The sequence below is a fragment of the Mirounga angustirostris genome, unplaced genomic scaffold, assembly GCF_029215605.1.
Source record: "Mirounga angustirostris isolate CCGP_5_RB_7025 unplaced genomic scaffold, mMirAng1.0.hap1 SCAF_6, whole genome shotgun sequence".
Lineage (NCBI taxonomy): Eukaryota > Metazoa > Chordata > Mammalia > Carnivora > Phocidae > Mirounga > Mirounga angustirostris.
Window position 1 is genome coordinate 129,492,226 of NW_026991714.1, and position 22,292 is coordinate 129,514,517.

The following is a 22,292-nucleotide window of genomic DNA, read 5'->3' on the forward strand; positions in this document are numbered from 1 at the left end:
GGGGCACTGGGTGGCTCAGTCATTAAGCGTCTGCCTTCGGCTCAGGTCATGATCTCAGGGTCCTGGGATCGAGCCCTACATCGGGCTCCCTGCTCAACAGGGAGCCTGCTTCTCCCTCTCCCACTCCCCTTGCTTGTGTTCCCTCTCTTGCTGTCTCTGTCAAATAAATAAATAAAATCTTAAAAAAAACAAAAACGAACAGGGCTCATACTAGATAGCTATTTCACTTTTCTAGGTGTCTTGGAGTCAGCTTGTTATAAATGCAAAGATGTCCTCTGAAAAGAAGTGGATGGATAAGAGATAATTTGTTATGCCACTATGCTACGCTACTAGGAAATTTAAATAGCATGTGCCTATTTGATTAAGGAATTACCATTCATTTTTAAAACCAAAGAGGGGAACTGAGGCTCATGTCTTCAGCTCTTCTTTGACACTTGGTGGTCATCAGTGGCAGCGAGAAGCAGACAGTAAGTCAAATGTGATTCAAGTGGGGCTGGAACCACTGTGTACCAATATTTAATGAACATTTACAATATCTACATATCATAAAACAAAAGTCACGCCATAAAATCCTGAGACAGTTCTTTCTTCAAAATGCTAAAGGTGATCTCACAACTTCATCTGTCCTTTTACACACATGTACTCTACCTGACAAGCTGGATCAAGACCCATTTTTCTTCTGAGAAATTTTTCTACATGCCCAATAGTTGCTTCTCCTGAAACCCGGACAAACTTCTTCTCCAAGGGCTACATAAATAAACATAAATAAATATTTTCAGAACAAATATGCATAAAACATGTAAGTCAAAAAGCAAATTTTACAGCAAAGATGTTCAACAGACTTATGAAAAAAAACTACTATGAACTTTGAGTTAATTTACCTATCAAGGAAAAAAAAAAGAATTTTTGCTTAGCTTGCCCTCTCTGAAAAGCACATCAATAACTTTTTTTTTTTTTAAAGATTTTATTTATTTGACAGAGAGAGACACAGCGAAAGAGGGAACACAAGCAGGGGGAGTGGGAGAGGGAGAAGCAGGCTTCCCGTGGAGCAGGGAGCCCAATGCGGGGCCCGATCCCAGGACCCTGGGATCATGACCCGAGCCGAAGGCAGACGCCCAACGACTGAGCCATCCAGGCGCCCCACATCAATAACTTTTTAATAGAAAGGCTTACTGGTTTATTTTAATACCTCACCAAAAATAAAACTTAGAGTAAAATTTATTGACAGAGAAAGAATACCTAAGACTAAATTATGTCTAAAATAATCTAGTTTCTTCAACAAAAAAACTGCAAGGAAAAAAAAAGAACAAGATGGAGGACGAACTTCTAGTAAGGAATATAAATAAGAGATATGTCAACCAATTACAATGTATGGATCTTATTTGGGTCCTGATTTAAACAAGCTTATAGAACAATTTTCATGAGATAATCTAGGAAATTTAAATAGCATGTGCTATTTGATTAAGGAATTACCATTCATTTTTAAAACTGTGGTATCATTATTATGTTTGTAAAAAGTCCTTATCTTTTAGAAATAAATTTACTTACTGATAAAAATGATACATAGTCTGGGATTTGCTTTAAAATTATGAGAAGTGGTGAAGATATAGATGAAATGAGATTGGCCATCAGTTTATAATTACTGAAGCTGAGTTGTGTACACAGGCATTCTACTCTATCTACTTCTGTATGAGTGCAAAATTTTCCGTAATAAAGAGTTTTCCTTTTTAAGTGGAAAAATAAAAAGATTAACATCCAGACAAATGTGGCTGGAATCTGATCCAATGGTCTAAGGTGATAGGTGGAGAGGCCTCGGGGTTTTAAAGCAGAAACTAACACTTAGCCAGCTACTCTTGTCTCTGAGGCAATTTTAAGGAGGCTACTCTCTAATACAAATGAAAAGCTGAGGTAATCAGAACTAAAAGGGTACCTTTTAGGAAAACATGAGCAGTGTTTTTCAACCCTGAAAGAGAAGCCCAGAATGACTACCAGAGGACCTAGACTTGTTCCATGTAACAGTGCTCAGCTTTCCTACCTGTAGTTTGTTTTCTTAAGATCTTTCCTTACAATAAAGCTATCTCTTATTACCACAGTGTAGCAGGTAGCCTAAGTGTTAAGTGCAGGTACTCCAGAAACAGACTGCTTGGCTATAGGTCCTGGGGTTCTGCCATTTTCTAGCTATAAGTCTTTAGGCAAGTTGCTGAACCTTTCTGTCCTCATTTGTAAAAGAGATAATAGCACCTCTTACACCTCATAGGTTTATCAAGAGGAAAGTGAGTTAATGTACGTAGATACCTATTAATCCTGGCACATAGTTACTACTGGCGTATTGTGACCATTTTACTCTCAATGTGAAAGAACTGGACTCTTATAGAGGGCTTAACAGTCACCATGGGATACTGATATAACCTAGACAAAAATGGCAAAGTTTCATATTCTTTTAAGGTAGGTACAGGATTCACCTCACAAAGCTAAGGTATTCTCACTGAGGAGGAGGTACAGCCGTCCCACAGGTACAGACCCCAAGAAAATACCTCACTGTAGGAGGCAATGACTGACGAGCATGAGAATCCCAGTAAGTGCCTTAAGAAGCTGCTATTCTGAATCATCTAGCTATGACTGTCTGGCAACCAGCGCATTTCTGAAGGTGAATTTCCTGGGCTTACCTCAGGTATACCAGCAGAGGACAGTCCAATCTCCCTTATTTCTAAATTCTTGGTGAGCACCTTACCCCAGGTGTTTGTTAAAATTAATCCAACTTAGCTAAAGTTATAAATACTGTACTGTTTAGATCATCCAGAACAGAATTAGGACATGTGCCAATACCTGAAAGAAAAAAACTGGTCTTGGCTTTCAAAGCTAGGGTGGCTAACCCTAGTCCTCATGCCCCAGGTTCACAAGTTAACTGGATTTCCCCCCCTATAATTCACATCCAGTTTTTAAGAAAACAATTTGTTTTTTGGTTGTTTTGTTTTTTCATTTAAAGCTCAAAAACCAGTTCTTACCTACAGTCAACTCATTTTTTCTGCTACACCTAATAGCCACCTACCATCTGCAAATAAATAGGAAAAAAGAAATCCACAGAATTACACTTTTTTGAAATTAAACACAGCAGTCTTCCCTGCCATCTGTAACACAAAAGGTCAATTTGATAAGAAAGCTGAATAAGCTAGTTTAAGATCTGTAGGGAGATTTATAAGACATTTGGTTATTTTCTTGCTTTAGATAATGCATACCACTAAAAAGAGTTTTTTTTTTTTTTTTTTTTTAAAGATTTTATTTATTTATTTATTTGACAGAGAGAGACACAGTGAGAGAGGGAACACAAGCAGGGGGAGTCGAAGAGGGAGAAGCAGGTTTCCTGCAGAGCAGGGAGACTGATGCGGGGCTCGATCCCAGGACCCTGGGATCATGACCTGAGCCAAAGGCAGACGCTTAACGACTGAGCCACCCAGGTGCCCCTCACTAAAAAGAGCTTTTAAAAAGATGCTATCAACTCATAATTACATTTTACCTTGAAAAAATTCCTATCTCTGTCAACTGAAGAGGCCTAGAAACAGTTATGAACCCAGTAGCTAGATGAACCTTTGGTAGCCAGATTTTGATTTTTAAAAACTACCAAAAGGAACTAGGACACCTTGGAGAAAGGACTAATTCCATGTCTGGGGGACAAAAAATGTACAAGTTGAGCATGGAACATCTTGTCATATCGGATAGCAAGAAAATATCACAGACTATGATACCTATGAAGGACAATTTGAACATCAATAAAGAAAATAACTGAAATGGGCTTATTTATTTTTTTAGAAGTAATTTTTTTAAAGATTTTTTTATTTATTTGAGAGAGAAAGAGCCAGAGATAGCGACAGAGAGCGTGAGCCAGGAGGAGAGGGAGAAGCAGGCTCCCCGCTGAGCAGGGAGCCTGATGCAGGGCTCGAAGAAATGGGTTTAAATCACAAATATGTTTAAATTCATGAGTTCATATTAAAGTAAAAACAAAAACAACAAAACCTATTTGGTCATGACTGGAGTATGCTAATGAACCAACTCATTACTTTGAACTTGGTAAGTGAAGGGAAAGAATCAAGCATTTATCCTGCTTTTCCTATATAAACTACCACTGGTTAACCAAACAGACAAAGAGAAGTTTCTCTTTATAGAAGTATTTCAACTAATAAGAGAAAGAATGATAGGGGCGCCTGGCTGGCTCTGTTGGTGGAGCATGCGACTCTTGATCTTGGGGTTGTAAGTTCAAGCCCCACATTGGGTGTAGAGATTACTTAAAAATAAAATCTTAAAAAAAAAAAAAAAAAAAGAAGAAGGAATGATAACATCGTTTTCCAAACCCTACTAAGTTAATGCGCTTAGCCACTGAGCACCACTGGCTGCTAACATTATAAAGAGGCCCAGACAACCAGACATTATGTGCCTCTAGATGGAAAGAAACACCACCACCTATGAAATAGTCTTGCTCCCCTCAAATCAAACCTGTCTTATCAACACTCAGACTTAACTACCAGTTTATGGGAAACACAGAAGACAGAAATACATGCTAAATTATACTATGGCAATGCAACATTAAAACCCAATCTGTAGAAAACTATAGGACAAATGACTCAGTTTCATCAACAATGAGTTGAAAGAAAAAAGAAAAGGAAAACCACAGACTTAAAGATATATCAACCAATCACAATGTGTGAACTTTATCTGGATCCTGATTTAAAGTGTTAAAGAAAAAAGGGAGAGAGAGAAAACACCCACTATGATTGAGACAATTAAAAATCTGAACACTGAGTAGATATTTGACAGTAAGAAATCATTAATTTCTTTTTCATTTACCATCCCCAACCTTTTGAAAAATGACTAACTTACAAAGTTGTAAGATAGTACCAGGAAGACCCAGACAGCTTTCACCTAGTTTACAAACTGTTAATATATTGCTATATTCACTTTATCTCTTCTAATTTATATGTATGTGTGTATATGTGCATGCTAATGGTTTGTTGGACCACATGAGATTTGCAGACAGATATTTTACCCCTAAACATATTAGCAGTTATCTTCTCAGAATAAAGGGATTTTCTAATATACAATATAATTAACAGGAAATATACAGAATATTTAAGCAATTTAACATTAATACAATTACCTAAATAGTACAAATTCTTTTATAAACTGTCCTACTTATATCCTTTAAAAATTGTTTTATGTCATGAAGGCTCACACAATGCATTTTGTTGTCATGTTTCTGTAATCTCCTTTAATCTAGAATAGCTCTGCCACTTTACTATCTTTCATGACACTGACACTTTTGTAACTTTTTTTTTTTTTTGGTATGATACATGGTCATTAAAAAAAAGAGACTCATCTTTTAAGAATACTGAAATATTTACAAATGAAGTGGCAAAATGCTGGGGATTTATTTCAGAATAATACTAGAAGGGAAGTGGACAGAGGTATAGAAGAAATTAAATTGGCCATTAGTTAATTGGTAAAGCTGGGTGATGGACACAGGGAGGTTCTACTTTTCACTATGTTTAAAAATTTTCATAATTAATGAGGTGCCTGGGTGGCTCAGTCAGTTTAAGCATCCAACTTGATTTTGGCTCGGATCATGATCTCACGGTCAGGAGATTGAGCTCGTGTGGGGCCTGCTTAGGATTCTCCCTCTACCCTTTCCCCCTTGCCCACATGGGCTCTTTCTCTCTTAAAAAAAACAAAAAAAAACAAAAAAAACTTTTTTTTTTTGTAATTAAAGTTTAAAAAAAAAAATGACTCCTGGGAAAAATTATCTGGACTTTATTACTGCCTAGTGAAACACTGTGAAATTGAATGTAGCAAAAAGGGTTTATGACTTTCATGTTACAGGTCTACACGGTAAAAAGTTTAACAACCAGGCATCATCTAGACGGACATACTTAAACTCAAAGATAAGATATAAAAACAGGGGCGCCTGGGTGGCTCAGTTGTTAAGCGTCTGCCTTCAGCTCAGGTCATGATCCCAGGGTCCTGGGATCAAGCCCCGCATCGGGCTCCCTGCTCGGCGGGAAGCCTACTTCTCCCCCTCCCACTCTCCTTGCTTGTGTTCCCTCTCTCGCTGTGTCTCTCTCTGTCAAATAAATAAATAAAATCTTTAACAACAACAACAAAAAAAGATATAAAAACAGCTTTTTAAGTAGCAGAGAATACTGAGCTATAATACCAAAAGCTATAACTAGAACTCCGTTAAAATCACAGAATAAAAAGAAAAACAGTAAGATTGCCAATCTATTAACTAAGGAAGTATAAGACAGTTTTAGCAAAGTAAAAATAGTCACAAAATGCAGGATTAACAGGATCATGTTTCTGAAAGAGGTTCATCATCTCTCACAGGTATAAGGCCTTCAAATTAACACCTGTATCATCAATTAAAACTGAAAACTTAATGTCTCAAAACTACAGAACAGTATAAATCAAACTCCTATATGCCTATCACCTAGCTTTATCAACTCAAGGCCAATTTTGTTTTAAATATACCACACCCATTTCCCACTGTAACTACTTCGTGGCCCCCATTCCCAGATTTGTTTTGGAGCAAACCCCAGACATATTTCATTTGTAAACACTTCAGTAGGTATCCCTAAAAGATAAGAGATCTTTTTAAAAACATGATGCCATTATCATACTTTAAAATTCCTTAATATCAGAAAATTTCTAGTAAATGTTCAAATTTCACCAATTGTCTCAATTTTCTTACCCAGCAGGAAATGATTTTATTGTTTTTAGGGCTGTCATTAAAGAGAGAATAAAAATAAAACAAAGATTTTGTGAGAAAAAATATAATAACCAAATATGAACTCAAACTATGAATTCGAATTCTAATTTTTACATGTATTATTTTTACCAGATGTATTTTTGTACTTTCAAAATATATACACTAAATATATTACAAACAATATTTTTATTCAAAGTTCCCATTGGATCTTGGCTTAGTTACTTTTTAAAAATTCAACACCTTTATTGGGATATAATTCATGTATCATTAAATTCACCATTTTAAAGTATACAATTCAAAGATTTTTAGTTTATTTAAACAGGGTTGTGCAACTCATCACCATTATCTAATTTCAGAACATCTTCATCACCCAAAAAGAAACCCCACACCAATTAGCAGTCACTCCCAATTTCCCCCTCTCTCCCGGGACTCTGGCAACCACCAATCTATATAGTATTTTCTGCTTCTATGAATTTCTCTGCTCTAGACATTTCACATAAATGGAATCACACATTATGTGGTCTTTTGGTGCCTGGTTTCTTTCATTTAACATAGTATTTTCAAAATTCATCCATGTTGTAGCATTTATCAGTACACACTCCCTTTTACTGCCAAATAATACTCCACTGTGTGGCTATATCATATTGTGTTTATCCATTTACCAGTTGATGTGATATTTGGGTTGTTTCAGTTGGGGGTTATTCTCTCATAAATGTTTATTTTTCAAATCAAATCCAAATAAACTCCATACATTGTAGTTAGTTACGTCCTCTGAGTCTCTTTTAATTAATATGTTCTATCTATGTTTCCTCTTCACCCCTCCCTTTTATTCTGGAGAAACACAATTGTTTGTGCTGTAGCTTTCCACTGTCTAGATTTGGCTTATTATATTCCTAAGGTGTCATTTAACATGTTCCTTTGTCCCCTGAATTTCTTGTAAATTAGTAATTAAATCTAGGAGTGTGATCAGCTGCACATTTGTTTTGGTAAGAATACTTCACAGGTGGTATTGTCATCCTATTTTTCTAATGTGTGACAATTGGAACTACATAAATATTCTAGGTCCATATGTGCGTTTGTGGAAGCAACAGGCTAATATTTCAACTTAATGTCTAGTTCTTTCTTCATGAAGTTTTTATACTCTGTTGGTTTGTGTGGCTACTACAGGTCATTGGACAAACATCTTCGGCAAACTCTAGGAGCATATGACACTGTACTTGTCCCATACAGAAACTCATATGCCACTTTCCCAGCCACCATACTACTAGGAAAGAACTCCCTAATCCCCATAAATCTGGTATTTTACAACTTAGAAGAAATTCAAAGTTACCGAACTTAACACTGCATTCCCTCCATCACACTGATCTCTGGGAAACATCTACAACATACTTCATCCACAGAAGTACCCATCTATTCCTATGCTTCAATTCATGTCTCTAAGCCAATATACTCATGAAACAGTATACCCAACCAGGTATAATCCACCCAAGTATTAGTACAGACTTTGAAAAAGTCACTAAAAATCTAAACAGATCAAAGTCAGCTATTTCCTGTATATTTACAGTCCCAAGTAACTATAAGGCCTGATTTAGCCCTTTTTAAAAAGTTACCTTTTCAAAAAAAAAAGAAGTTACCTCTTCCTTAATGACTCATACTATAGGAGCAACACTGTGTACAATGGGACCTGTGATAATAGAGCCTTTAAGGCAACTCTTAACTTAGGTACATTAACAAAGGACTTCATTCTTACCTCTAAAATTTCAGTAAATGACTGAAGCCGCAAGTTAGGGCAGGTTTACCTTGAGCCCAAAATGTTACATGCAAATAAAAATTTAAGCTCATATTTAACTCTGAATGCCAAACTATGCAAAAAATGTTTTGAAATATTTTTTTGAAGTCACCAAATTATCGCAGTATTTGGTTTTAGAGTTTTAAAAATTTCTCACTTGTTTCCTTAGACCTCTGTCCTGAATTAATAACAAATCCCTTCTTAATAACTCTTTTCTCATAAACTTATTATGAGAGCATTACTGAATGTACTTCACATTTCTACTTTTATTTACAAAACTCTACGTAATTGAAAACAATCTCCACATGACTGCTAATCTGACTCTTTAATTGTGTACTACAGGGTCCTCCTGTGAAGTAAATAAAAATAAAATACCTTAAAATGTCCCGTGCCTTCATTAGCACTGAAAAATGAAAGCAAAATTAATCAACATTTTAAACTATACGTTAAATCATATAACACAGAAAAATAACATGAATATAAATATTTGAGGAACATCAATTTAATTTTAAAACACCATCACCTAGCCCTTTACGAAATAAATAATGTAGTTGGCATTTCTGCCACCTATTGGTAAGGCAAAGGCAGTGTCAGCCACTACTTTACTTTGTATACTTCCAGGAGTTAGAAGTAGATCCGTAATATTTAGATTTCCCCCACATGTAGCATTCTAACATTTTCCAATTTAAAGTAAAACTTCTATCATAATTAATGGTTTTTTTTCTTTACAGTAACCCTTACAAGATAGATTTCTTACAAGAAGGCTGCTAGATTTCCTGTTGTTTTACTTATAGCATAATGGACATGACTTACTCAGTTTGCCCTTCACCTTGAAGTACAAAGAGATTTCTTGATTAAATCAATTATGTTTATGTCATGAGGAGACAAGGGGCACTAATTTTTGTTGGGCATCTACTATGTACCAGGCATTATATTAGGTCTTCACACAGGATGCATGTTTTTCATTCAGTCCTCATAATAGCCCTGCATATCAGGTATTAATATTCCCCTTATATAGATGAGGAAAATTAAGCTCAGAGAGGTTTAATAACTTGCTTAAGGTCTATTAAGTGATAGAGCTATTAAGTGATAAAGCTTCAAACTCAGGTGTACCTAGCATCAAAACCCACATTCTTTCTTCCTTATCATGTTGTGAAGAGTAGGCCAGATAACAATTGCATCATCTACAGAATATTCTTATAATACAAAGAGAAATATATTAAAATATAACATATAAGCTATATTATAAATAATATTAATGTATTAACATAAATGTTATATATATGGACATAATAGGAACCTAAGATATATAAGCTTAGAGTTGTAAAATAAAATACCCTATGTGTTACAAGAATTATCTCTATAGAATCCATGATGTATGGTCATTTGGCTTCTGCTTAGGCACCTAAAGAGATAGACGGCTTCTTATTTGACAAGTCAATTCATTCCATTTGTGGGCAACTTTGTTAGAATTGCTTGCTTGCACTGAAGCAAATATGTTTCTCCCTGTAACTTACACCCACTAGTCCTAGTTTTGCCTTTCGGTACTCTTGTGAACTAGACCCAATCTTTCTTTCATACGATAACCCTCTAAAGATTTGAAATGAATTAAGGGGCTTATGACTGTTTTCTCTTTTTCAGATTATTTTTGTTCCTTCCCTTACCACGTATGATATGGTTTTTCAAACCTTTTACTATTCTGGTTACACCTCGGCTTACCAAGATCTCTCTTAAAACGTAGTGCCCAGAGTTGAACATAATACTCTAGTTGGATTAATACAGCATACAGTTGGATATTACCTCCATGGTTCACTAAATGCTACTGAGCTTAAGACTGCATGAAATTTTTGCTGTATCACACTTAAGTCATGTGAGTCCATTTTCCTCACTAGCACATGTACAAATTACAGCACCACAGACTACTTAACTTTTATTTTTGAATGACCCTGCATTATTTCAATACTCATATATTGCTAATAGTTTAGACATGGTAGGAATACCATAAATTGGTACTTAGGACAACCCTGTTAGTTGCTATTATAATCCCCAATTCAGCAATACAGAAACTGATGATGAGAGAAGTTCAGCTACATCCCAAAGGTTATATACCTTGACTTACTGAGACTCTTCAAAGTCTATGCTTTCTGTACACACTATACTGCTTGTCTGAAGTTATTTCTTTTTATCATCTTCTACTTTACACACAGAAACTGAAGAACAAAAAGGAGAAGTACAAGAATATCTAAAGATCACCAAACACACATACCCAATTTAGGGGGGAAATCTAACTTCATATTCCAATGGTTGAAAAATCACTGTTCACAGGCTGAACCTACCTCAGTTTTCTTGCTCCTCCAACTTAAGTGGGCTCAAAAGCTGGACCAAATTTGCTTTTGTACTTGCCTCAGGTTAAAACTCCTCTGATATTTGTCCTGCCATGAAAGAGCTGCCTACAGGCTACCCTCAGGAGCCTGACTTCTGTGGTAATATAAAAGCTCTTCCATGTAGTGAACTCTGGGAACTGGTGACTTCAAACGGATTCTTTGCCTCTGGAAGCTTTCTTTCAAAAGGACTCCTTGCCACCCTGGAAGCTTTCTTCCCCTCAACTAGTTGACAACAGATAAAAAGCTATATTATGAGTTCAACTACTCATCATAATCATCCACATAAAAGGCTCAATTCTTTCTTTTTACAGATAGGGAAGCTGAAGCTCTGAGAAGTTAAAACTAAAAGTTCCATGAGGGGCAAAGGCCGTGGCCTACTTATTCAAACTGTATGATCAACAACTAGCAGAATGCTATGCTGGTACATATAGCAGGACCTTAATAAACATCGTGTGAAAAAACAAAAAGCAATTTGTCAATGTCCACAAAACTAGATAATAGAGAAGCTAGGATTTAATTCTAGATCCCTTATTCCAAGTGAGGGCTCTTTTTTTCTTTTTTTAGAACAAGAACAAAGTTTTGTTGTTGTTGTTTATTTCTTGCATTTGAAGTATTCCTCAATGACATCCTTGGCCTGAGACTCTTTGTTATAGTCCTTAACCACCACACAATTGCAACCAACCACTTACGGGGTTTTCCCTCTCTGTCAATTTTATAGAGGCCCACCCACTCCCCTAGTTTCTTGCTGTCATCAACCTTAATTAGGTTGATTTGGTGTTCAGCATAAAGGGCCTCCATCAACTTGACATACATAGGCTCATCACAGTTGGATGCAAGCACACAAAGATGGGCTTGGTGCTTATCTAAGGTTTTGGCAGCTTTGCAAACTCCATGTGCTAGGCCAGCATGGAGGAGGGCAGTCTTCAGCACCTCTTGTAAAGCAGTATTAATGTCCATTACACCTCCAGCAGCAATGCCTTCCTTGGCCATGGCGGTGGGTTTTGGGTGAAGCCGAACCAAGTCCACCTGAGCCTCAGCCTCCTGGCAACTGGCAGCAGGGAAAGAACATGAGGGCTCTTTTGTCTATAGCAGGGAATGTACTGATAATGTAGTAAGTTTGGTAAGTGGTAATGACTGCCTTGAGTACCATGGTCAAGTCTCACTCATTAGGAAAGCCTGCTATGATTAATTATTGATTTCTGCAGTGGGCAAAGGAAGAGGTAACGGTGGCATACCCATCACATATTTGTTATCTTTGCATCCCTGCCACTTTTCAAAAAATGTATAAAAAAACCCTGATCATCAGTTCTTGCTGTACATTGTAGGAAATGTCACATTTCCCCAAAATATTTTTTAGAAATATAAATTCCTTTCCATTTTCAAATTTTAATTAAATAGACTTATTAAAAACCAAGGTACATGGTCAAAATTCAAATGCAATGAAAAGTAAGACCTTTTCCCATCGTGGACTCACAGACTCCAGCTGTCCTTTCCTAGAGGCAACTAATGGCCATTAAAATCCTCTTCTATGTCCTTTAAGGAATGGTCTGGGCATGTAAAACGTGTCTACGCACATATTTTCTACCACTCTCTTTAATATAAATAAATAAACGAGAACGTACAATGTATTCTTACTTCGGAGATTGTTCCACATTAGCACATATGCTATCACATTAGCACGTACTCATGTGCTATACACCATTATTTAACCAGGTCCCTTTTGGACATTTAGATTGGAACATATTCTTTATTATCAGAAATTGCTGGTTTAAAGTTTGGTATTACCTAGTTTCTGTTCATTCCTCCAAAGGGATTTTTATTTCATTATCAAGCACTACTACATGGGATCTGTGTAGGCATGAGAAACGGTTTCTGGCCTCTTAGGGGTCCTTAATATCAGCTGAGAACATAGGGTGACTACATAAAGAGATAAATACAACATAGCACAAGCTAGACACTAATAAGTGACATAGGCAACCAAAAATTATAAGGAGGAAATAGCTAAAAAGTAAAGTAGTCATCAGTGACATAAAATGGAAAGTCTATATTTTCCAAAAAAGGCATTTTAGTTTATTCTGCAAACTATTTAAGTATTCTGAAAACTGCAGTTTGATGCATGCCAACTCTGTGATCATGATAGTGTTTAACAATGTTGCAATATAATGGAGTACACCATATGCTACATACAATGTTTGAAAGAAGCAATTTATATGAATTAGAAAGATATCCATCTACTTTAGAAAACAGTTTGGCAAAACCAAGTAAAGTTAAAAACAAACATATGCTAAGACTCAGCAAATCTATACTCTTAGAGAACTATCTTGTATATATATACGAGATATATGAGATATGTAGACAAATATTTATGTATATATGAGATATACATGAGATATGTACACAAATATTTAAAGCGACATTGTTTATAATAGCAAAAATTGGAAACAAGCTAAATGTTCAACAGTACAAGAAAAGATAAATTATGGCATGTTGATTTTGAGGGAATACCAGGCAATGGTGAAAATGAATGAACTACAGCTACACATTTCCATATGGATGAATCACAGAATGCTGAGTGAAAAAAGCAGTTGTATTAAAAAAAAAAAAAGTTGTAAGACACAGTGATACCATATAAAGTTTTTAATGGACAAAAGCAATTCTACATATTACTTAAGCATTGATACATGAGATAAACATATTTTAAAAATCATTGGGATGGCGATCATTACTTTTAGGAGAGTGGTTATTAACCTCTAAGAAAAGGGGGGGTGGTGAACAGGAAGAGGAAGCCGAAGGGCTCCCGCCATATACTAGCATGGGTTGTTTCTTAAGCCAGATGATGGCAATACAGGCAGTTGTAGTACTATTTCTTTAGACCTTTTTTAAAATCTTAAATATTTCATGATTCATTTTTAAAAGAATATCAGAAAAACTTGATTTTGCCTGAGTTCAGGATGATTTCGTAACTGTTGGGACTTAACAAATTCTTTATTTTAAGGTTAAGAGGCAGAGGTTTAGGGTACTCACCCAATGAACTCTAGTAATAAAGACATATCAAGTTCAGGTGGAATACGAAACACTGACTCTAAGACTTTCTTAGATCTTCCTTTGCTCGAAGGGACTGGCTGAGGAACAGCTATTTAATAGCCAAAGAAAAAAAAATTTCATGAATTGAGATCTTTGAAAAATAACCACACATATGATAACTATGTTGACTATTTAAAAGATCATAAAGCCCTCAATCTTCCTTTCTTTAATAACATTAATCTGTCAAAGCCACTGAAATTTCACCTGGGGACCAGTCCACAATGGAAGGCAGACATATGTGGCTGGTTTATCAGGGCCACAGAGAGAGCTCATCATAACACAACAGATACAGGTAATCTTTAATAAGCACTACTGTGTGCCAGGGTTCAGGGCTCATACTCAGCATTGCACATGCGCATTCTTGTTTAATCCTTGTTATAATCCCATAAGTATACTGCTACTCTTTTTTTTTTTTAACAGTTAAAACTGTAAAGAAACTGAGATTACTGTTTAAGTGAGATTAGGCAATATGTAGTAAGTGGAAGAATCAGGATTTAAACAGAAATTTATCTAACTTCTATACTGTGACACTACCATCATCACAAAAACTATCTGAACAGTTACTATGTTCCAGGCACTGTTTTAAGTGCTTTGTATTACTCAATGTATCCTTACTACAATTTTATGAAGTGCTGTCATTATCCCTACTTTACAGATGAGGAAATTGAGACATTGGAGTAATTTGCCAAAGTCACACAGAAAGTAAAGTGGCAGAGCTAGGGTCAAACTCAGACAGTCTAGCTCCAGAGTCTATACTCTTTCATTTTTATAAATAATTAAATTGGATTATACTACATCTTTACCTTCATAATCTTTCTCTTTGATCATAAAATAACCAACTATCACCAAAAACAACCTCAAAGGGATTAAATTTTATTAAGTTAGTATTCTTTAATCTATAAATACATTATGATATACACCCAAACTTACCAGGTTTAGGTACTTCTAGACCTCTTTCTTTATAGAAATCATGCATTTGCTTTTTTTCTCCTAAAAAATGATAAAACACAGACTAAATTACACTTAAAATGTAACTAATAGAGTCAGCAGAGATTCTGGGATTCATAACTATGTAATAAAACAAACTTACTTTCCTCTAGATTGATCACTAATTTGTACACTATGTCTTGTAATTGTCGGTCCAACCTAATAAAAGGAAAGGATGGAGAATAACTCAGAATTCAGCAAAATGCATTTTGGTACAGAGTGAGAGTGAATGATGCTCTTTGCAACTGTTTTCTCTTGGGAGTGGATATCTCCTTTTTCAGAGGTGAATTATTTTTAGGTAGCACTGGCTCTCACCTGAGATAACCTGAAGTAATTAATTATAAATAATCATAGACTCTTGAATGGTTTGCTCAATTGTTCCATGTGTACTGGTCTTATTTGCTTGCAGAGACTGTATTTTGAACTTCTATGCATCATCTACAAAGCATTCTTCTATAAAGGGATAGAAATGTTATAGTATTTGCTGAACAAATGAAAGCAATCCACTTTTAGTATTTTTCTTCCCTTAGGAAACGGAGTATGAACTGAAAATTAAAAAAAAAATAAAAATAAAAAAACACAATGACCTATGATACACGGGTTTTTCTAAAGAGGCCAGTTATTTCAGGCATTACTTTTAAAAAGTACCCCAAAATGACAAGGCTAAACTAGTCTCATTAACTTGAGTGATGGAATTAAAATCCTCAAAAAGAGAGGCCTGTGCTTTTTTATTTTTTTTGTCTCCAGCAGATATCACAGTGCCTGGTACACAGTAAGTGTTCTATATGTATTTTAGAGAATATGTAGTTCCCTTTTTGAAATAGGTCAAGAGTTTATTTCCAACTACACAACTAGAAGCTTTCAGAGAAAGTGTATTTAAAATACAAATTTTACTTATATATTTCTCTTACCTTATGTTATAAAGAGGTTGTGTCTGATGTACTACTATGTTGCATTTTGGACATCTGTTGCTATAGTAAAAATGTCTTACAATGCAGCTTTTACAAACTGTTGGGAAAAAAAGTTTAAATTAGGATGCTTTAGAGACATTTCAAAAATTGAATGTATTAGTTTGAAATGTGAACTATATGCTTACACGTATGAAGACATTCTGTAATGGTAGTTGCATCTATTAAGTAACCTTTGCAAATGGAACACAAGATGTATGGTGTCAGCTCAGAGAGATTAATCAGGCGCTGAAAATGCAATGGAAATAGTTTTAAAATACAAGTCCTTGCCTTCTCAAATTCTTAAACCATAATCCCCACATTTCATTATGAACAATGTGTAACTTACTTTGCAACATGGAAACATGTTACAGTACCTCCAACCCTTCAAAATCCTGCTCAAAGTTACAATAACACAATATACACCAATGTTTCAAAAAGATCTCATTCTTTTGGATATATTGTATATTGCCCTATGAGGGGCATCTTACTTTATGAATTACTTACAAAATGGGCAAACTTGCCAGAGATACTGGTGTTTATGTTTAATATATCAATTCTGACTGGCTAGGTGTTACCAACTTGATAAAGTATGCACTACCACATTAAAAAAGGGAACAAATAACCTTCCCAATTAGAGACTGATGAGATAGGGAAGGGTTTACCATCCTCCGAACACCCTGTAAAAATGGACTGTTTCCCTGTCCGACTGTAAGCTCTTGGAAGGCAGGAGCACTGTACCCTTGGCGCCTACCCGCCTGGCATAATTTAGTAATTATTCACAAAATAATCGAGGCGGACCTGAAGAGCCTAAGTGATCGGCAGGAAGCTCACAAAAAGAGTCGGCAGGGAACCGGGCGCGGACCAGTCCGCGCCACATGCCTAGGCAGGTTGAGAGAGAGGGGTGGAGGTCGACGCGAGTGCCAAAAGCTGCAGCGGCGAGCTGGGGACGCGGCCGGGCCCTTCCTGGGGAGGGCTGGCTTCGTCCCTCACTCAGGCCCCTCCGGCCCGGCGTGGTCCGGCACCGGCTATAAATACCTCCTCCTCGTCCTCTGAGTCCGGCCGACCCCCCTCCAGCCTCAGCGAGAAGTGGCTCATCTCTTCCTCCTCCTCCTCCTCTTCCTCCTCCAGCTCCTCATCCTCTTCCAACTCGTCGTCCTCGTCCTCGAAGCGGCCCCTCATGCGGCCCAGGCTGCGCTCGGGCTCCAACTCTGGGGGCCGGGAGCCCGAGCAGCCTGGAGCCCCCGCCTCGGGCAAAGGCGGCGGGCCCTCCTCATCCGCTGCGGGTGCCGGGGTGAGAGCAGGCGGGGAGACCGCAGGGGGGGGCGGCATGGCTGCAGCTCCCTCGGCCTTGGCGGCGCCCGCGCTCCCGGTGGCCACCGAGACCCTCTCCATGCCGCGGCCAGAGACCGGTGGAGGCGAGACCCCGCGGCTGGATAGCGCGGGAGTTCTGCCTACCTGCCTACGCTGCCAGTGCGCAGGCGCGGCAACCTGCAGGGCCCGCTGGGAAATGTGGTTCACTGCCCCTCACCTAAACCTGGGCGGGCGTGCACTGAGCCGCTCTGCATATAGGGCGGGGCTTGCGGGTCGTATGTAGAAGAAGCTCACCCAATTTTTGCTTTGGAAAATTTACTCCCTTTTGTTTTATTTATTTATCTATTTTTAAAGATTTTATTTATTTATTTGACAGAGAGAGACACAGCGAGAGAGGGAACACAAGGAAGGGGAATGGAAGAGGGAGAAGCAGGCTTCCCGTGGAGCATGGAGTCCGATTTGGGGCTCGATCCCAGGACCCTGGGATAATGACCTGAGCCGAAGGCAGACGCTTAACGACTGAGCCACCCAGTCGCCCCTATTTATTCTTTTTTAAGATTTTATTTTGTAAAGTAATCTCTGTACCCAACGTGGGGCTTGATCTTACAAACCTGAGATCAAGAGTCGCAGGCTCTACCGACTGAGCCAACCCGGCACCCCTCTTCACTCCCTTTTAAAAATGAGAAAATTGGTACCGTTCCAGACAGCAGTATTCTGTCTGCATCAGTTGATGGGCAGAGCATTGAAATAGGTGTTAAAATGATGTTGTATTATGAACAATAATGATTTAAATTTGAGTAGCGATTGTGTGTTTCTTTCATTCATGATTATTTCCCTTAGGAAGTATGACGTCTCTTGTTGAAATATGTTAAGTTTGTTTGGAGGAATTAAATCTTGTATTGCCACAGGATGGAAATTTAATCGCCATTCGAAGACCATCCATGAGTCCCCACCACACAGAGGAAAGCCCATTATATTTAATTCAACAAACATTTATCGAAGGTCTACTGTAGCAGGAACTGAGACCTATTACGCACTCCCACCCCCACCCCCAATTTTTTTAGAAAAGATATTTGGAGTTGGCTTACTTTATTCTTGCTGACTAACATAGTGCCAGCTAATGTCATGATGCTTGCAAGCTGGATTCAGAAAGGAGTCAAAAGCTCCTTAACGAAATAATGCTGGGGGGAAAAATCGTATCTGAAAGAGACTGTGTTGTCAATGAGTAAAATTAATGCTAATTTGGGAGTGGTGTACCTACTTCTTAGGGAATGGTGAGGAAATCAAGTCACTGTGATTGTCTGGGGAAAACTGAACAAGATTTAATGTGCCCCCATTCCTCCTGGACTAGACTCTACCTTTCCCTCTGCAGTCCCCAAAGTCTGGTCAAGCTTAAGACACTGAAGTTTGCAAGATCCAAAAAGTGGAAGGAAGGAAATGTCTCCTCCTACATGGGGGAGTATAGAGCCTCAAAGGAGGGGAACTAGACCAGGATATTGAAAGAGGACATTGAAGAGAGAGATATTGAAAGAGACAGACATACATAGACACCTGAGATACTCTCCCACTGGGCTCCACCTGATTATATTAGATAAAGGCATAGCTTCTAACCTTTCAGCATTGTAAGAGCTACCTGACGAAAAAGAATTACTTGTGCCATGAGCTTTAATTATAAAATTTTGTAGTATGATGTGAAAATATTATTAATAAAGTTTTACTTTATGTATGTGATAATGTAAAATATTGAGAATCCCCAAATTTTAAAAAATACAATCAAGAATTGTATATTTTCAAAGCTGGCAAGCTGAGGAATTATGAATTTTTATTATTGCCATGAGGTGGTGTCAGTTTATTTGGTAAACAGAAATATCTGCAGGCTTTGTCAGTTCTATGGTATGGAAGGTAGTTTTATGTGTCATCTTGGCTTGGCTATACTGCCCAGTGATTCAAAAACTTACTTACCTAGGTATTGCTGTGAAGGTATTTGTAGATGTAATTAACATATGCAATCAGTTGAATTTAAGTAAAAGATATTATCCTATATAATCTGAACAGACCTTAGCCCATCAGTTGAAAGGCCTTAGAGGTAAAACTGAAATTCCCCTGGAAGAGAAATTCTTCCTGAGGACTGCAGCATTAATCCTTCCCAGGAGTTTCCAGCATGTTGGCTTGCCCTACAGGTTTCAGACCTGCCTAGCAAGCCCCCAAAATTGTGTAAAGCAATTCCTTGTAATAAATCTCTTAATAAATATATATGTCCTACTGGTTATGTTTCTAGGTAGACCAACTAATCTATATGGTAAATGGCTTAATCATGTGATATTTACAATATGCGAGGACTTCCAGAATGTATCTATTTCATAAAATGAGAATTTCTTATATCTCCATTGTGATCCAAGTGTGTTTCCACATTAAAGTTATATTTTGGCACTTATCAGGGACCTTTACATTTTGACAAAGCATCAGAATTGAATCATGCTCTAGATTGACCTAGAACTTCACTCTTACCCTGGATGCTAACTTGTTAAAATGGTATAAATGTAAAACAGCAAAAGTGGACCTAACACAAACAGTAATTATATTTCCTGTATGATCATTAGACCAAGAGAGATGCTATGGAGTTGGGTTTTTTGGGGGAGGTGGTACTTTGCCATTTCAAACAGAAAATCATATCTAGGGGTGTCTGGCTAGTTCAACTGGTGGAGCATGTGACTCTTGTTCTTGGAGTTATGAATTTGAGCCCCACATTTGGTGTGGAGCCTACTTAGAAAAAAAAGAAAAAAAGAAAATCATATCTAAAAACTGTTATGAAAGTTTCACACATTAATTCACTAGGAGATGGCAGAGGTTGGTTGATTGTGAAGGATAGTGAGTCTCTAGGTATGAAATTTTTTTTGAAGATTTTATTTATTTATTTGACAAAGACACAGAGAAAGTGGGAACACAAGCAGGGGGAGTGGGAGAGGGAGAAGCAGGCTTCCCGCGGAGCAGGGAGCCCGATGTGGGGCTCGATCCCAGGACCCTGGGATCATGACCCGAGCCGAAGGCAGACGCTTAACGACTGAGCCACCCAGGCACCCCTGGGTATGAAATTTTTAAAGCAGATCTATGATCATTATTGTGGGACTGGTTGGGGAATCAAGAAATCCATAAATGTTCCTTGGGATTTGGAGTGATTTCCTGGTAGTCTTTGTTTGTAAGGAAATAATTCACCAAAGACTTTAATTTTTAAAAGCAGATTAAAAACTGAAGGGCTGAGGCACCTGTCTGGCTCAGTCAGAAGAGCATGTGACTCTTGATCTCAGGGTTGTGAGTTTGAACTCCATGTTGGGTGAAAAGATTACTTAAATAAAAAAAAGTAAACAACAACAACAACAAAACCAAAAAAGGACTTTATGGTATCAATATTCATTTCAAAAAGTATTATTAAAAGTTTCAAATCATCAAATGCCTATGTTATATAAATAATTACTGATACAATTCTGACCTAAAATACAGACTCCAATCAAGGTCAGGACTTGAATTGAAGATATTATTTACACCTATTTCTTGTGTTGATTTGCTACCATGAGGGTTCCTGAAACTCAAAGCTTTGTTTTGATTTCAAGGATCACATGGCTAATGACCTAAAATTCTGTACTGCTGCTCAAGTCCTACAAATCATGTGTTCTGATGTTATACAACAAATTGTATTTGTGAAAGAAAATCAAACTTTAGATTCCTCTGAAACAAGTCAGACTCCAAAGGTTTTAAGCACCATGGTACCTTTCCCAAATTAAAGTGTTTTCCCAAATACCCCATTCCAAAACAGCCTTCTTAGAATTCCATTATAGAGGTTCGTAAGAACAATACTAAATCTGATTAAAGGCAATGGATGAATAAACTCATTTTTTTGTTGTTGCTACAAAAAATTGACCAGTGATAGCCAAAATCATCTTGAAAGAGAAGAATGAAGTTGGAGGACACACACATCCCAATTTTGGAACTTACTACAAAGCTACAGTAATCAAAACCCTGTGGTACTAGCATAATGATAGACATACAGATCAAACAGAATAGAATTGAGAGTGCAGAAATAAACCCTCATATTTGTAGTCAATTGGTTTTTCACAAAGTTCCCAGAACATCTAAAGGGGCAAGAATTTCAACAAATGGCTCTTCCCCTAAGCGGCCTGAGGTGACCTCTGAAAATGGTTCACTATTTGCTTGACCCAGAAAACCCTACGAAATCATGTAAATCAAGAGGTTCAAACCTTCGTGTTCACTTTAAGAGCACACGTGAAACTGCCCAGGCCATCAAGGGTATGTATATCCGAAAAGCCACCAAGTATCTGAAAGGCGTCACTTTACAGAAGCAGTGTGTGCCATTCCGTCGCTACAATGGTGGAGTTGGTAGGTGTGCCCAGGCCAAACAGTGGGGCTGGACACAGGGTCGGTGGCCCAAGAAGACTTTTACTGCACATGCTTAAAAATGCAGGGAGTAATGCAGAACTTAGGGTTTAGATGTTGATTCTCTGGTCATTGAGCACATCCAGGTGAACAAAGCCCCCAAGATGTGGCAGAGAATGTACAGGGGTCATGGTCGGATTAACCCATACATGAGCTCTCCCTGCCACACTGAGATGATCCTTACTGAAAAAGAGCAGATTGTTCCTGAACCAGAAGAGGAGGTTGCACAGAAGAAAAAGATATCCCAGAAGAAACTGAAGAAACAAAAACATGGCCCGGGAGTAAATTCTGCAGAATAAATGCAAATAAAAAAAATAAATTAAAAAAAAAAAGAATTTCAACAAATGGTGCTGGGATAGCTGGATATCCACATGCAAAAGAATGAAGTTGGGCCTCTACCTCTTACCATCTACAAAAATTAGCTTAAATGGATCACAGACTTAAATGTAATAGCTGAAAAAAAGCGAGAGTACATTAGCAAACATGAAAATAGAACATTATGGTTATGAAAAATGATTGCATTGTTTTTTCTTTTCAAAAATTATGTTCAAAGACTTGGAAGTTAAAAAAAGAGGTCATAAAAA

The 22,292-nt window shown here is 37.4% G+C and overlaps 1 protein-coding gene and 2 pseudogenes across 2 annotated transcripts in view; 1 reads left to right on the forward strand and 2 right to left on the reverse strand.

Annotated features, from left to right (window-relative positions):
- PCGF6 (polycomb group ring finger 6) overlaps nt 1–17,581 on the reverse strand; it is a 33,916-nt gene extending 16,335 nt beyond the window's left edge. Inside the window, exons 1-8 of one of the 2 annotated variants that reach the window (XM_064595231.1) lie at nt 16,984–17,581; nt 16,095–16,194; nt 15,910–16,006; nt 15,102–15,157; nt 14,942–15,001; nt 13,952–14,060; nt 8,919–8,946; nt 649–747 (exon numbers count right to left, since the gene is read on the reverse strand). In XM_064595231.1, the coding sequence (XP_064451301.1) occupies nt 649–747; nt 8,919–8,946; nt 13,952–14,060; nt 14,942–15,001; nt 15,102–15,157; nt 15,910–16,006; nt 16,095–16,194; nt 16,984–17,340 (906 nt within the window). In that variant the 5' untranslated portion in view covers nt 17,341–17,581. The remainder of the gene's footprint in view (nt 1–648; nt 748–8,918; nt 8,947–13,951; nt 14,061–14,941; nt 15,002–15,101; nt 15,158–15,909; nt 16,007–16,094; nt 16,195–16,983) is intronic. The other variant, XM_045878743.3, reaches the window with a different exon arrangement.
- LOC129045909 (small ribosomal subunit protein eS12-like) lies at nt 8,958–13,945 on the reverse strand (annotated as a pseudogene).
- Nucleotides 17,582–21,437: 3,856 nt separating the features above from the next.
- LOC123847106 (large ribosomal subunit protein uL22-like) lies at nt 21,438–22,292 on the forward strand (annotated as a pseudogene).